Raw genomic sequence first — 14,266 nt, 5'->3', positions numbered from 1 at the left:
TTTAGACCTGCACTGATTAATAGTTTAGTTTTTGTCTATTAAATTAACTGACAACAATTTTGTTCATTGATTTTTAATTGGTTGAAGTAATTTTTAAAGAAAGAATGCTGCATTTCTCTAATTAGAGGCTCTTAAATGTGAGTATTTTCTAGATTGTTTCCTCCTTTGCGACAGTAAACTGTAATGCTGCTAGTACGAACCCAGAACCCAAATGCAGAACTAGGAGGCGGATGTAAAAGTTTACAGAGTTTATTAAATTCAGGTATCACAAAAATACAGGCTGTGATAATGAACAGGATCTTGAGGACAGCAGCCAAGGAAGTCCTCGAGGGATTCGTCCTCCGGGCGAGGGACACGAACCCACAGTTAGTCTCCGGGTTTTGAGTCGGCACGCCGACTAGGGAGAAGCAGAGGGAGGTCAGGGACGGAAACAGGTCAAACACAGGAGAGCAAACAGACAGGCAACAGGACATAGGGGTAAAGCTAGCTCACGTACCAAAAACCAGGCGAAGAGGTCAAAATCCAGGAAGGCAGATGGAGGCAGACAAAACCGACAGGGAGCAGGCAAGACAGGCAACAACAGGATGACAAAACGGGTCGAAACACAGGTAGGCAAACGAACAGACAGGATCAAAACGCTGGTAAGTAGACTACGAGAGAATACGAACTGGCGTCTGATCAGGGGAAAGGACAGGGTATAAATACACAAAAGGGAGGGAAGACAACGAGACACAGGTGGAACACATCAGGGCGGAGTCAGGTAATCAGGGAAAAGGTGAACACGAACCAGGAAGGGAAGTAAAGACAACAGACAAGACACATGAGGAAAACTTAACAAAATAAAACAGGAAGTGGCAGACAAACATAAAAGACAGACAACACCAGACTAACGTCCGGTAGCAGGCTTCACATAAACAGAATATCTTTAGATTCTGGACCAAACAAGACATCATATTGTGGTTTTGAAGACACTTTCTTACCATTGTCTGACATTTTACAAACAATGAATCGATTGAATGAATCAACAATAAGGGATTAATTTGTAAATGAAGCAATTAGTAGTTGCGATCCTTAACTGACAGCCAGAGAATGAAAAAGCTGCTGTTTAATTTTCTGCTGATGATTAAACACTCCACTTTTATTCATACACTTAAAGGTGGTCAGTTATTGAAATTACATTGATGTTAAAACATTGTAAACAACAATAACCAAGAGGAGAAATTAATCAACAGTGAAAATAAGCCTGGTTCTAATCCAGTATTTTCTGTTTTAGTATGAATTCTCAGCTTACATGAGTGATATCTAAACTTAAATGTATATTATGTTATCTGTAGGGGACACAACAGAGAATAACTACACTATCATCATGCCTTCATCTAAATAAGACCAGGTTCTTAGAAACTATTTCACCTTCTATGATCTACAATGTGTTACCTCCAAACAGTGGGAGTTTCCTGCATTTTAAAGCCACAGAATGTCATTTTTTAAAAACTTATTCAAAATAATAACAGTATGAAGTAATTAATGAAATTTTTTAATCAGCTTTAGAAAGATCAGAGCAGCAACTTTTGAGTTTTGAGAGACTTTTGACAGATTTCCATTTGACAGGATCAGTTCAAGCAGCTCTTTCTCAAACATATGATGCTGACATGAAGGTTTTCTTTACAATACACAAAATAAATGATATTAGACATCTGTAGTGGTGAAATCAACCCAAGCTCCAATGTCTTTTTGACTGGTTCTGTTGGTTTTAACTTCTTAAATGCAAATATTTGCTGTTTTTTTAGATTAATTTTAGTCATTTAGATTTTTAATTTTTCCACAGTGCATTTTCTCAGATTCTTTGAAATTGTAAGGGGCATTTGTGCTTTTTGTGCTGAAAGATCAAGTGATAGATCAAGAAAATGAGCAGCAGTTTAACCCATAAAGACCCAGTGCTTCTTTTGTGGCAACTCCCAAAAGCATTTTTTTCTTTATTTAACCTTTCTTAAGTGATTTGTCACTATTAATGTTATAATTTTCTCTTTATTTTGCTTTTTTTCAGTGCAAATCCTTTATTTTCCTATATTTAATTCACTGATTATCTAGATGTTCATGAAAGCTCAGATTAAAGTTGAAGGTTATTATATCAGAAACAGAGAAAACTTGAGAAAAAGTGACTTTTTTCTGCAAAGATATCAATAACTGAATATAAAAACAAGTGTCTCCATCCACTGTAATTTATCCAACTTTATGGGTTTTGCTGGTGAATCAATGTTGTAGAAGACGATGGTGTTTCCACGTTCACTACGGAGCCTCTGAACGTCCAAATGGGTCATATGTGATGACTATGAAAAGATGATAAACTACATTTTACACCAATTATTTGCATGTATTGATAGAATTAGTGGATCGACAGGTATTAAACATTTTAGATCAGTGGATGCTTTTGGATGATGGTGGATGTTTGGGTCTTTATTGGTTAATGTGCAAAACTTCCACAATCATAGTCTGTTTATCCAAGAAAAAAGATGTTTTTGTGTTAAATGTCATGAATGTTTTTTACTGCTTCTAGCTTGTTTTCATATCAAACACATTTTAGTCTGCTACACATAACCCGCTTGTAGCCTTTATGTGTCTGGTTGAATTGCTGAAAAAGGAGAAAAAAAACAAGTATTTCTCTAGTTAAAAACATCATTTGCACATAAAAGCTAAGAATATGTTCATTTTAGTAATGATGTTCCATCTTTTCCCTGGTTTTAGCAGATTTTTCCTTTAATTTTTCAGCTATGTTTCTTAGGTTGGAACAGAGAACCATACATTTAACGTCATCCTTTCTCATTAGAACAAGTATTAAAAATGTCAGATCACCACAGCTATAAATAATGTTCCAGTTCTACATATGGGGGTGCTTTAAGAGGCTGTGTGCAGGATGAAAATGGCAGCGAGCTGTTGTCAGTTGTTGCCGCAGGGTAATGAAACAGTTTGATGTTGAAGCCCTTTGGCAAAGACGAGGAGGATTCTGGTAATTGGGAATCCCCCAGTGGCTTCGAAGTTTCTGCTGTAGTTTCTGTTGTTATGACACATAAATGGCAGTTGAAGATTTTTCTTTTCAGTTCTATTTTTATTGTGCATACGTACAAAATGAGTTAAAAAGGTAAATCATAAAATATTTTATAATGGTTTCAGTAAGAGCTAATACATGTTGTGTAGATGTGAATGTCCATACAACAAATATCTAAAGAGGTTTTGATTCAATACATTAGGTTATAGAGGTTGACCATCATGGGCTTTTTGATGGTTGATACAATAATGACAGTTTAGAGAAGAACATATCTGACTGATATCATATCATCCCTCTCAAAAATTTTTACACTGAAAATCAACAAACTTTAACCATCCTTCACTCTAGTAGAAACGTAATAACAAAATAAATGTCCATAACTCAACAGCAAATAAATGTGGAATCAGACATCAGGGCTAACTGTAAAAAAAAATCCAGGTGTATTTTTTTTTTTTTTTCTTTTTAGCCATATTTTTCTCTTAAAGTCACTATAATCACCCATCAGACACTATCTATACTGATGAATTATCCAAACCAATAAACATGTGTGTCTCTAATATATAGTGATAATGTAAGCAAGGTGATACAGTATATCCAAGCAAGCAGCTGTGTAATAGGAGCCAAGTGATCACTGTAAATCATGTGGATTATTGCTGATAGTATTGGACCAGAAATAATACACTGAGCATCATTTTGCAAGTATGTTATTACAATATTTGGAAAATAATTGAATATGAGGTGATTATAAAAATAACGTTAATGTTGGTATTTATTTTCTATGCAATAATTAATTCAATACCATTTCATACACAATACATGGAAAAAACTGTTGAAATACATTGAATTTAGGTGTTTCATTGCTAACAGGGGCTTCTTTAAAAATGATAATGAAAAATGTCATCATATGTTGAAAATATCATAAATGCAAAACATATATTTATTGTATCTTTGGGGTTATTTTTGTTAACATTCAACTAAAATAATGACAAAATGCTTCAGAGTTTGTTTTAATGTAATTTTACTCAACATTGCTTTTTTTTTCATTATAATATGTTCTATTTCTAGATTTTTGAAATCTTAAGACTATAAACAATAATTTTAATCCTTGGTTTGGAAAATCATTTTTCAAATCAAAAGAAATGATTTGACATTTATCATGATAATTACTGACAACAATTGACATTAACATTTCTGTTATGATAATATTTCAGATATACAGGAATGGGAAGTCCTGCAAGCTGTGGGTGTGATGTGTCTCAGGGTTTTTTGCTCAGATAATGTAACCAAATGTTGTGAAGCCATGGAAATTATATTATTGGTTATTGAAAAGTCACTGAAGATAGTTTTGCTTATTGTTTGTATGAAATGGGTCGTACATATGACAACGCTATGTGAAATGAAGATATAGTGATAGAAATGCAATAACCTACTGGGGACAAATGTACTTTCTTCCACCAAGCAACATACGTCATCTGTGACATTTAGTGAAATGGTCTTTAAGATGATTAGAGATTGAACTGATTATTAACATTTATCTGGATGCCACTATCAAGCTAATTCAGTTTTTGGAAGTAGTTCAGTTGTGTTCTCCCTCTTTGTTGGTTCTGGGCTGTTTGACTCTGGATGTGTGTGTTTTAACTGTCAGATATTAACGATTAGGATTTTAGAATAGAATAGAATAGAATAGAATAGAATAGAATAGAATAGAATAGAATAGGTCTTTATTGTCACTGTTGCAGGAACAATGAAAATAAGTTTAGTAGCTCTGTTGTATTTAGCAGCAAAAACACTTAGTGCAAAAAGGACTGTATAAAAATATCACACAAAATGCTAAAGAAAAATGTAGGCATGTGCAAAAGCTTCAGAATAAAATATTAAATACAAATATGCCACTAAAGTACTACTAGAACTACTGAAATATACAAGAGCTACTCTGTACTACAGATTAGAGTTATGTACAACAATAAGGATATATAACAGGCAATATAGGATATATACAAGGTAGATGTTAGTGATTAGGATTTGACTCCAGCTTCTTCTCTCATTATAGTTTGGGTGATTGTAAGATTATATGGGTGAGTCATATTTCTGTCTTTAATATGGCTCATAGCTCAAGATTTAGTATAGTTTTTATTTTCTGAGATCATAGCGACCTTTGACCTTGGAACACTAAAATTTAACTGAGTCGAAGTGAATGTTTGTGCCAAATTTGAAAAAATTCCCTTAAGGAGTTCCAAAGATAAGAATCCATAAAGTATAGTGAAACTTAAAATTGCACACCCCAGTCTAATGCACTTTCAGCTTTTTTAAGTTAATGATGCTGACATTTTAGATTCTTAGTGTCCTGATTTTTTTTAGTATTTTCAGTCTCTATGGTGTTAATCGACTTCTCTGCTGAGCACTTTGGTCCTTGCATCATTAATCCAGTGCTGAGGGTGCATGAAAATGCGATTTGCAACATGACTGGTGTCATAACTGGATGAAAACACATTTGAATATTGACTTTCTCACTTTTTTTGACAAATTTGGCTGTAAGATCCTTTTAAAACAGTTTCCGTTGATCGAGCTGAGCAACAGAAAAGTTTTAATTGAAACTTGCTTTCAAGTGAACTCATCAACAGGCAGCTCTGTCTCATCGCATTAAAACTTGGCCAGCACAGCTCCAGGGTGAAACTATAGAAGGAGCATTATTAAAAAATGGTGTGGGGAGGATATTAAGGTGGCTGATTACACCAGCAGGCAGTCTCTGTCTCACATACACACAGACATATTAAGCGGCATGGGAGCCACTGTTGCCTATAGAATTTACATTCCACAACTTCAACTCATCAACAGCCATGTGGAATATATTGCAGTCAGAAGTATTCACAGGAGTGGGTGAAGTTAATCAATTTTGTTTAAGATAAATAAGTGTTCAACCTTTAATTTGTGAAGACAGAGACTTGGAAAATAAGTGCAATCGCTGTATTAAAAGTGATGATTTTTATGCCTGTGTTAGTGAGAACCAGGGCTGGAGACAAGTTTTCCATCAGTCCGTCTGATTTTAATAAATGTGATGAGCAGCAGATATGCCAAGACTTTGTTTTGCAAAGGTCAAGATTATTGTGAGCTCACACAATTTGTTTTTGGTTATAACTCAAGACAAAGATCCTGTATAACAAAGATATGAAAGTCGTCTTCCTATCTCCTCAGTGGGTATGCTCAGAAGCATTGAGAATGATGTGTGGATGGATGAAAGCAAATTAATGAAGACTAAACAGAATAATAACATAATAGTATCATGTTATGTACGGGGAACTGTTATTATTTCACTAGAATTTCCATTCATCCTGTATTCCTGCTCATACAGTCGTGGAAAAAATTATTAAACCACTCTTGTTTTCTTCAGTTTCTTTTTCATTTTAATGCCTGGTACAACTAAAGGTACATTTGTTTGGACAAATATAATGATAACAACAAAATTAGCTCCTAAGAGTTTAATTTCAGAGTTGATATCTAGCCATTTTCCATGGTTTTGTTGATAATAACCAAAATCACTTCAGTTCTTACATCAATTGCTATGGCATTGTACTGCCAAAAACAGTCCTTTTAGGCATTCCATGTTTTCTTTTCTGTCTGTTTTAATCACAGAATGCACACAGGAGTTAGTACTTGATTGCATAACCACTATTTTTGATGACTTTTGATGGTCTAATGATTTTTTCCGCGATTGTATTTGCCTCCTTGAGAAGAGTTTTATGCTACTAGATATTTCAAGGGTGTGAGTTGTTAAGACAAAGACAGGCCTCAAACACTTCATTCAGTTTTCTCTCAGTCTGTGTGTGAAAAATGGCATTTGAAAAGTCAATATTGAACATAGGGTGAAAGACGCGGTCATAGTCTGTGACCACGTTCACTTTTCCCATCATAATGAATGTGACAGAACCTGACTCCTAAAGAGGTGGGACAGAAATGAAACTGCTCTGTGCTGTTGCATTAATGAGGTTTCAGTGCTTAAGGATTTATGCGTCATTTGAGGACAAAAAACTTATACAAATGGGTAATTAAGGAATGTTGACATTTTCTGGACAAAAGGTTAAAGAAGAAAATGTCCTCAAATTTTGCACAAACATTCGCTTAGACTCAAGGATCAACTGGTTAAAATTTTGGTTATAAATCAAAAATTTCTTTTGACTAATTATAAAATTTAATACAGTTATGTCACTGGATAAAATGATGAAAGGATGGCATTTTATACTGATCATATTGATGTCGTATTATGTAAGAACACAGCCAAGAACAGTAAAAGTACTTAGTAATAGAAAAGAGATCTTGAAAAGAGATAGAAATAGAAAAGAGATCAGTGAGATCTTTTCATGTTCCATTACAGATAAATGACCCTGAGACAGTATGAGTAAGGATTTCTGTGAATCTGTTGCTCCTCTTCTTCCTCAGCTCCATCTGTACGACATAGAGACCTCTGTGAAAACCACACTGCTGAGTTTCTGCTCCTACGTCCAGTGGGTTCCCGGCAGTGATGTGGTGGTCGCCCAAAACAGGGGGAACCTCTGTATATGGTACAGTATAGACAGCCCAGAGAGCATCACCATGTTCCCAGTCAAGGTAAGACTTAGCTCAGTATTTATGTGTGGATTTGATACAGTCTGTACATTATTGAAGGGCTTTTAAGTCCATTTAGTGGTTTCTGTACCAAAACTTTTATTCGCTTTTACTTCCCGTAAGCTTTAAAAACTTGTTTGTGGAATCATCATTGCAGTTAATGCTACAAATGAAAACCAGTAAGAGCAGTTTCTGCAAGTGTAGTGGTAGGAAATTATGCTTTTTAAATTTTTTGTTAAATAAAAAATAGCTAATGAACAAATATGCTCAGGTTATGTGTTTCAGTCACCTTTTTGCATGTGGTTGGAGATTTCTCATTCAAACTGACTGCTGTACTGTCTAATAATATCATCTACCTTTATTTTTACAGTTTAAATATGTTTCACATCTTTTTTTTTCAATCAGGGAGACATTGTAGATCTTGAAAGAGCTGATGGAAAGACAGATGTGATCGTGACAGAAGGTGTCAACACGGTGACATACACTCTGGATGAAGGCCTCATTGAGTTCGGCACCGCTATTGATGATGGCGACTATGAAAGGTAAGTTTAGATGGAAATACTTGAAGAAATAATGGAGTTAAACTCTGGAAAACAAGCACAGCCCAAACTCTCCCATGTGTTTTTGTACAGAATTGTTGCAAATTGCTGGTGTATCTTTTAAAGAAATGTACAAAACATCCAAATGCAGAGTATTTAATTTCTGCTCCTAGCTTCCTGTCCTTTAAAATCGATACCCAAAGTAGCTGCATGTTGAAGATCTATCACTTCTCTTATTACCTTTCACATTAAAAGTCATAAATATTCAAAACTGTGATTGAACTTAGCGACACAACATTTCACTAAGAGGTAACTCAACACAACAGCTCACAGTTTCATTCATGTGCTAAATGACAAATTCATTTTATGTCATTTCATTCTTGTAAAAAAGCTGCAAGTGATTATTGACAAAAATGTTTTCTATGTAAACTAGATGTGACAACACTGACATGTAACTGAATCCAGTGTGTTGGAGAAAGGGTTCCATGAGGATTTTATTTGTCTCAGTCTTTGTAAACATCTAAGATTTGCAGACTTTAATGCTTCTTAAATCTGTGTTTTGGTTGTGGTACGGCGTCCTGTGCATTAGTCTGTTAATGTCTGATAATGTGACAGATTCCATTGAGTTACTGTAGAGTTGAACACTGTGACATCCTTCAGTGAACATGCTGCTTCTGTGGGTCAGACTGGCAGCGGCAGCAGGGTGAGCTAAACAGGCCAGATGTCCTTTTATCCAGCAGCTTCCTTCAACTCTTCTCGAGAGTTTCCTCAGTGTTCCCAGGCCAGCTGGGAGATATAATCTGTTTAGTGATTTCAAGACCTCCACACTGCTGCTCTCCTGAAGCATGAAATGATGCAGCAGCTGATACATTTAATCACATTTAACCAGAAATATCTCGACTTGTACCTGCAGTTCTTAAACTCGCCTCCACAAATATAAGACGTAAAAATACTTTAGTTTTATGTGATTTATGTTGTTATCTCCCGTTTATTAGACAAACAAAATGGCAATTGGGGTGATCGTATTCTAAAAAGGTCAATTATATTTGTTTTATTTCATAAGACCAGTTATTTTTAGGGATTTTTTTCTCAGGCAACGATATGTTTGACAAAGCATCTTTGTCTGTCTTAAAAGCAAGAGTAGTTTAGTTAATTGTTTTTTGCACGGATAATCCCATTTCATTTTCCTGCTAATCAAGAGATGACAGGCTGCTCTATTCACCGCTATAAGCTAATTCATCTCTCAGCATGCTGAGCTGAATTGTCTGAATTTATTCGTTTAGTCAAACATAATTAAAAAATCCGTGTGAGAACAACACTTTTTTCTGTGTGGCTTGTTTGTGATTATGTACAACAGAACTAACATAGTATATAGTCAACAATAGACACATTAATGAAGGTAATTGTTGATAAAATGCATTAGTGATTGAAAGTTTTGTTTAACACATTTGACACAAATGTGTTTTTATTGATTTGGCAAAGCACAAAAAGCAACAAAAAAGACAGAATGTTATAATCTGGATTTTCATGTTTCTGATTTCTTTATGCACCAAAGAATGTGTACAATATTAATTATTAATCAGAATACCTGCTGATGTCTGTTATATCTTATCCCACAGGCTTTTCTCGTTGTCTGACACAGCTCTATATCTGTGTGCATGTGTGTTTACAGAGCCACAGCATTCCTGGAGACTTTGGAGATGTCACCAGAGACTGAAGCCATGTGGAAGACGCTCAGCAAACTGGCTCTGGAGGCTCACCAGCTGCACATTGCAGAAAGGTCAGCAGCATGACACACATATACACACACATATGGAGGACCGGTGAACAAATCCTATTGCTTTTACTGCACTGACTGATTTACTTAAAACTAAAACATGCCCAGTGTTGTCTGATATCATTCCATACCAAATGGCAGTATTTAATCTGTGAATCTCATCAGTATAAGTTAGGTCTGGGAAAGAAATTCATAATGGTATTTTTCATCATATACTTGTTTATCATAATGTAATATAGATTTTCATGTTATACAGTTGTCTTCAATCAATACATTAATGCAAAACCCAATAAACAAATGGATAAATCATGAGTACACACCACAAGCAGGAGTGATTCGATGTGCCACCCTCAGATTTTCACTGACCCCATCTGTCCACGCCTATGAAAATATTCTGTTTTTACTGGTCATCAACAGCTATGACCACCAAGATTATGGAATAAAGTGCAAAATGTTTCAATGGTTTGCTGTTTTGCTTAATTCTTTCCTCTGCATATTCTGGTTCTGTTTTTGAGCGTTCTACCTCTAATTTTCTGTAACATAAGCGTAAAAATATGCTTTTCATTTTCTGACCATAGAGAAGTTAATTTCCCAGCTTTATGTTGTTAGCATCATGTTGAATAAGATCTCAGATTGTAGATGCCATATGCTGACTTCTACAAAGTTAAATCATATTAGAAAGTTAAGTCTTTTTCATGTGGTTGTCATTTCTATTTTGTATCATTTTGTCTCATTTTTATTTCTTTTACAAATAATTTAACTGTCTGGTTTCTTCAGCTTTTACTCAAAAGTCAACTTTTACTTTATTTATTGCAACATAAAATGACATTGTGACATTTGTTGCTCTTTTTTTATAGCCTAGCCCCTTGTCTGTAATGCAGCATCAAATTTTATTACAAAACTGCAAATGAGCTATAAACACTTAACAAGTATAAACATGAAGATTTTTCTGATAATGTGTGTTTTGTCTTTTTTTTTTTTTTTTTTTTTTGTAAAATGGGAAACTGGTGTCAAAAAGGTAGAACAGTACTGAAGACTGAAAAATCTTCCACACAATATCATCATCTGTTTCTCATTGTGTTGTTTATCCATCTTCCTTGTGACTCAAATGTATTTGCGAGTGGGACTGTGGGAGATGTCAGCTTCGCTCAGTTGGAATAAACAGACGCACACTCGGACACACATGTGCTATAGATCAGACTCTCAGCAGGTGGTTGAGTCCCTGCCTGACCTTGTCCTCTGACTTCAGTTATCATCCAAAGACAGTTTTCTGCATCATCAAAATCTTCCCCCATTTCTCCATCTTTATTTTTCTGTGTTGTGAGAAACTTTGTAAATCTGAATTCTCTGTCATTAATAATGCATATGCTGTTCGTTAGGCGTTGGTCTGATTTGCATAAATCACAAAATCAGGGGAAGAAACGGTTTTGTCTGGAGTGGATAATGTTAATGAGTGAGGGAAGTGATGTTAATGAGGGAGGGAAGCAGGAAAGAGTCAGACAGAAGAAGTTTTTCAACGCTTTTTCTTTCATGACTTGTTCATTAATCTGATGCAACTGTTCAGAGAAAGTTGGTAATAAATTGGCCAAATGCTAGGCTGTGCCTTTTCATTTCTGCGCCCTCAGACTGCAGCATATCTAAAGGCTAATTAGACAAAAGCTCTAATTTATCTCACTTCATTAAGTGAGCTGTTTTATCCAGAGCTGTGGCCAGACAGTATTAAATTCTACCTTCACCGTGCTGAAAATGTTTTTTACTCGTGTCTTTATGATGCTATTATTCTCTCACTTGTTTTTGCTCATTGTGTTTTTCTTCTTTTTCTTTTCTTTTTCTTTGTCTTTTTCTTTTTCTTAGGTGTTTTGCTGCATTGGGCGACGTCTCAACCCTTCGCTTTCTCCACCAAACAAACCAGATTGCTGACAAAGTGTCAAAGGAAATGGTGTGTTTCAGATCAGCACATCTTTACCTTTCTACTGTGAACAGAAATGTTGTGAAAATGTGAAGTACTTTAGAGCAGGGTTGCCAAACATATGGCCCGTAGGCTAAAACTGGCCCACCAAAGGGTCCAATCCGGCTCGTGGGATGAATTTGTGAAATGCAAACATTACACTGAAGATATTAACAATCAAGGGTGTCAAAATCATTTTAGTTCAGGTTCCACATATAGACCAATTTGATCTCAAGTTGGTCAGACCAGCAAAACACTATCATAACAACCTAGAAATAATGACAACTCTAATTTTTCTCCTGAATTAGTGTAAAAACAAGTCAAGTTACATGAAAATATTTACCCTTACAAACTATCATTTCACAAAAAATCTGAATAACCTGAACAAATATGAACATGAAATGTCTTAAGCAAATTAAGTGCACTTTTAACAATATTCTGTCTGTTACTAAATGTTTTCTGTATTTGTAGATCCACTGTGGTCTGTAAGTTGTAATAGACATGTGTAAATGATAAACTGAGGCATAATATTGTTAAAATTGTATCTGTTTTTCTTAAGAAATTTCAAGTTGTTCATGGTTGTTCATGTTAGTCATATTTTTTGAAGGCTTGTCTGTATATGTAAGCATTTCATAATGTAATTTTACTTTTTTCACTGCTGTTATTTTACTGGTCTGGCCCACTTCAGATCATGTTGGGCTGTATGTGGCTTGTGAACTAACAAGAGTTTGACACCCCTGCTTTAGAGAGTAATACTTATCAGTGTTATCTACGAATATTAAGCAGCTTTAGATAGGGGCACTTTAACTCAGCCGCACTGAAATTAATTGAATAACATTTCATTTAAAGTTTAATAATTACTATAGTGGAAAATGGAAGGCACCCATACCACAAAACAGCAAAACTACTATTATATGAAAATGATTGTGGTTGAAATTGTTCATTTCAGAGGTAATAGACAAAAATTGTAATCTAACAGTAACTTTACATGATCACTGCATATGTGTGATCATTGATTAAAATGTACCTGATTCAATCCCATGTATTTTTTCTAAACAGGGAGGAGATGGGACAGAGTTTTACCAGGTCCAAGCCCATGTGGCCATGCTGGATAAAAACTTCAAACTGGCTGAGATGCACTACATGGAACAGGTCAGAGAAAATCACTGTATTTTCAACACAAACAGACCTTTGATTTTTTTGCACGAGCTGAAATCTTGGCCATCATTTCTACAAAATGTGCAGCGCTAAGTCATCTGATTCAATTAATTTCTGTTTTTTTGTGTTTTTGCAGAACGCCATTGATGAGGCGATTGAAATGTACCAGGAGCTCCACATGTGGGACGACTGCATTGCTGTGGCCGAAGCTAAGGTACAAAAGCTAAAATTTTTGGTTTTTTATCTAAGTATAATTTGTTTCTTGTTGTCTATCACCACACACATAGTCTTCTCTGTCTTGAAGTCTGTGATCCACTCTTTGTTTAATGTGGAAGCCAATTGTGGCAGTGCTTTCAGTCTGTTTTTTTAATACTGGTTCCAAGTCCAACCGTAGATGTGTTCATGGCTCATCTGTCCGTCTGTCCTCAGTATGTTTAAAATGCCATGTCTGAGGAACTGTGTAACAAACATTCACTTGGACTCAAGCATCAACTGAAAAGATTTTGGTGGTCAAAGTTTAAAGGTCACGGTAACTGTGACCTCATGTCTGTCGATTATAGTGAATGAGGTATCTCAGGAACACGTTGAGGGAATTTCCTCTAATTTGACACAGTTCTTCACTTGGATTTGAAGATGAAATGTTTAGATTTTACTGGCCAAAAATCAAAGGCAAACTAAAGGTCAGTAATCTAATGTTAATAGTAATATAGGTTACTTATATGTTAGAGAAATACATGAATAATTGATGCAAAGATGGTGGACACATCTGATTGAAGTTGATCTTGAGATAAAACTTTTTTTTCATCATGACAATGTATGTTTTCTTGTATTAACAGGATAATAGTTTTGTTTTATCTTGTCATATTTTTATGATGACATGCAGTAATATGTTCATTATTTAATTATCTGAGAGATAATAAAGCTCATCATAACATAACAGGTTAATTTTTCCAGTCTTATGAGGAAAACAGCCATTGTCATCTCAAGATGTCTTTATGAGCTTCTGCTCTTTAGTGAAACTTTATATTAACCCATAAAGACCCAAACATCCACTGGCAACCAAAAGCATCACTAATCTAAAATGTTTAATACCTGTTGATCCACTAATCCTATCAATACATGTAAATAATTGGCGTAAAATGCAGTTTGTCATCTTTTCATGGTCATCAGATATGACCCATTTGGACGTTCAGAGGCTCCGT

General features: G+C 35.1%; 1 protein-coding gene across 1 annotated transcript in view; it reads left to right on the top strand.

Annotated features, from left to right (window-relative positions):
* Positions 1-14,266, top strand: part of ift172 (intraflagellar transport 172) — a 57,476-nt gene that overhangs the window by 12,956 nt on the left and 30,254 nt on the right. The window contains exons 16-21 of the mRNA XM_030128011.1: positions 7,478-7,645; positions 8,048-8,184; positions 9,854-9,961; positions 11,813-11,897; positions 12,966-13,058; positions 13,201-13,278. Coding sequence (XP_029983871.1) covers positions 7,478-7,645; positions 8,048-8,184; positions 9,854-9,961; positions 11,813-11,897; positions 12,966-13,058; positions 13,201-13,278 — 669 coding nt within the window. The remainder of the gene's footprint in view (positions 1-7,477; positions 7,646-8,047; positions 8,185-9,853; positions 9,962-11,812; positions 11,898-12,965; positions 13,059-13,200; positions 13,279-14,266) is intronic.

The sequence above is a fragment of the Sphaeramia orbicularis genome, chromosome 24 (genome assembly GCF_902148855.1).
Source record: "Sphaeramia orbicularis chromosome 24, fSphaOr1.1, whole genome shotgun sequence".
Lineage (NCBI taxonomy): Eukaryota > Metazoa > Chordata > Actinopteri > Kurtiformes > Apogonidae > Sphaeramia > Sphaeramia orbicularis.
This window is presented reverse-complemented; position numbering and strand designations above follow the sequence as displayed.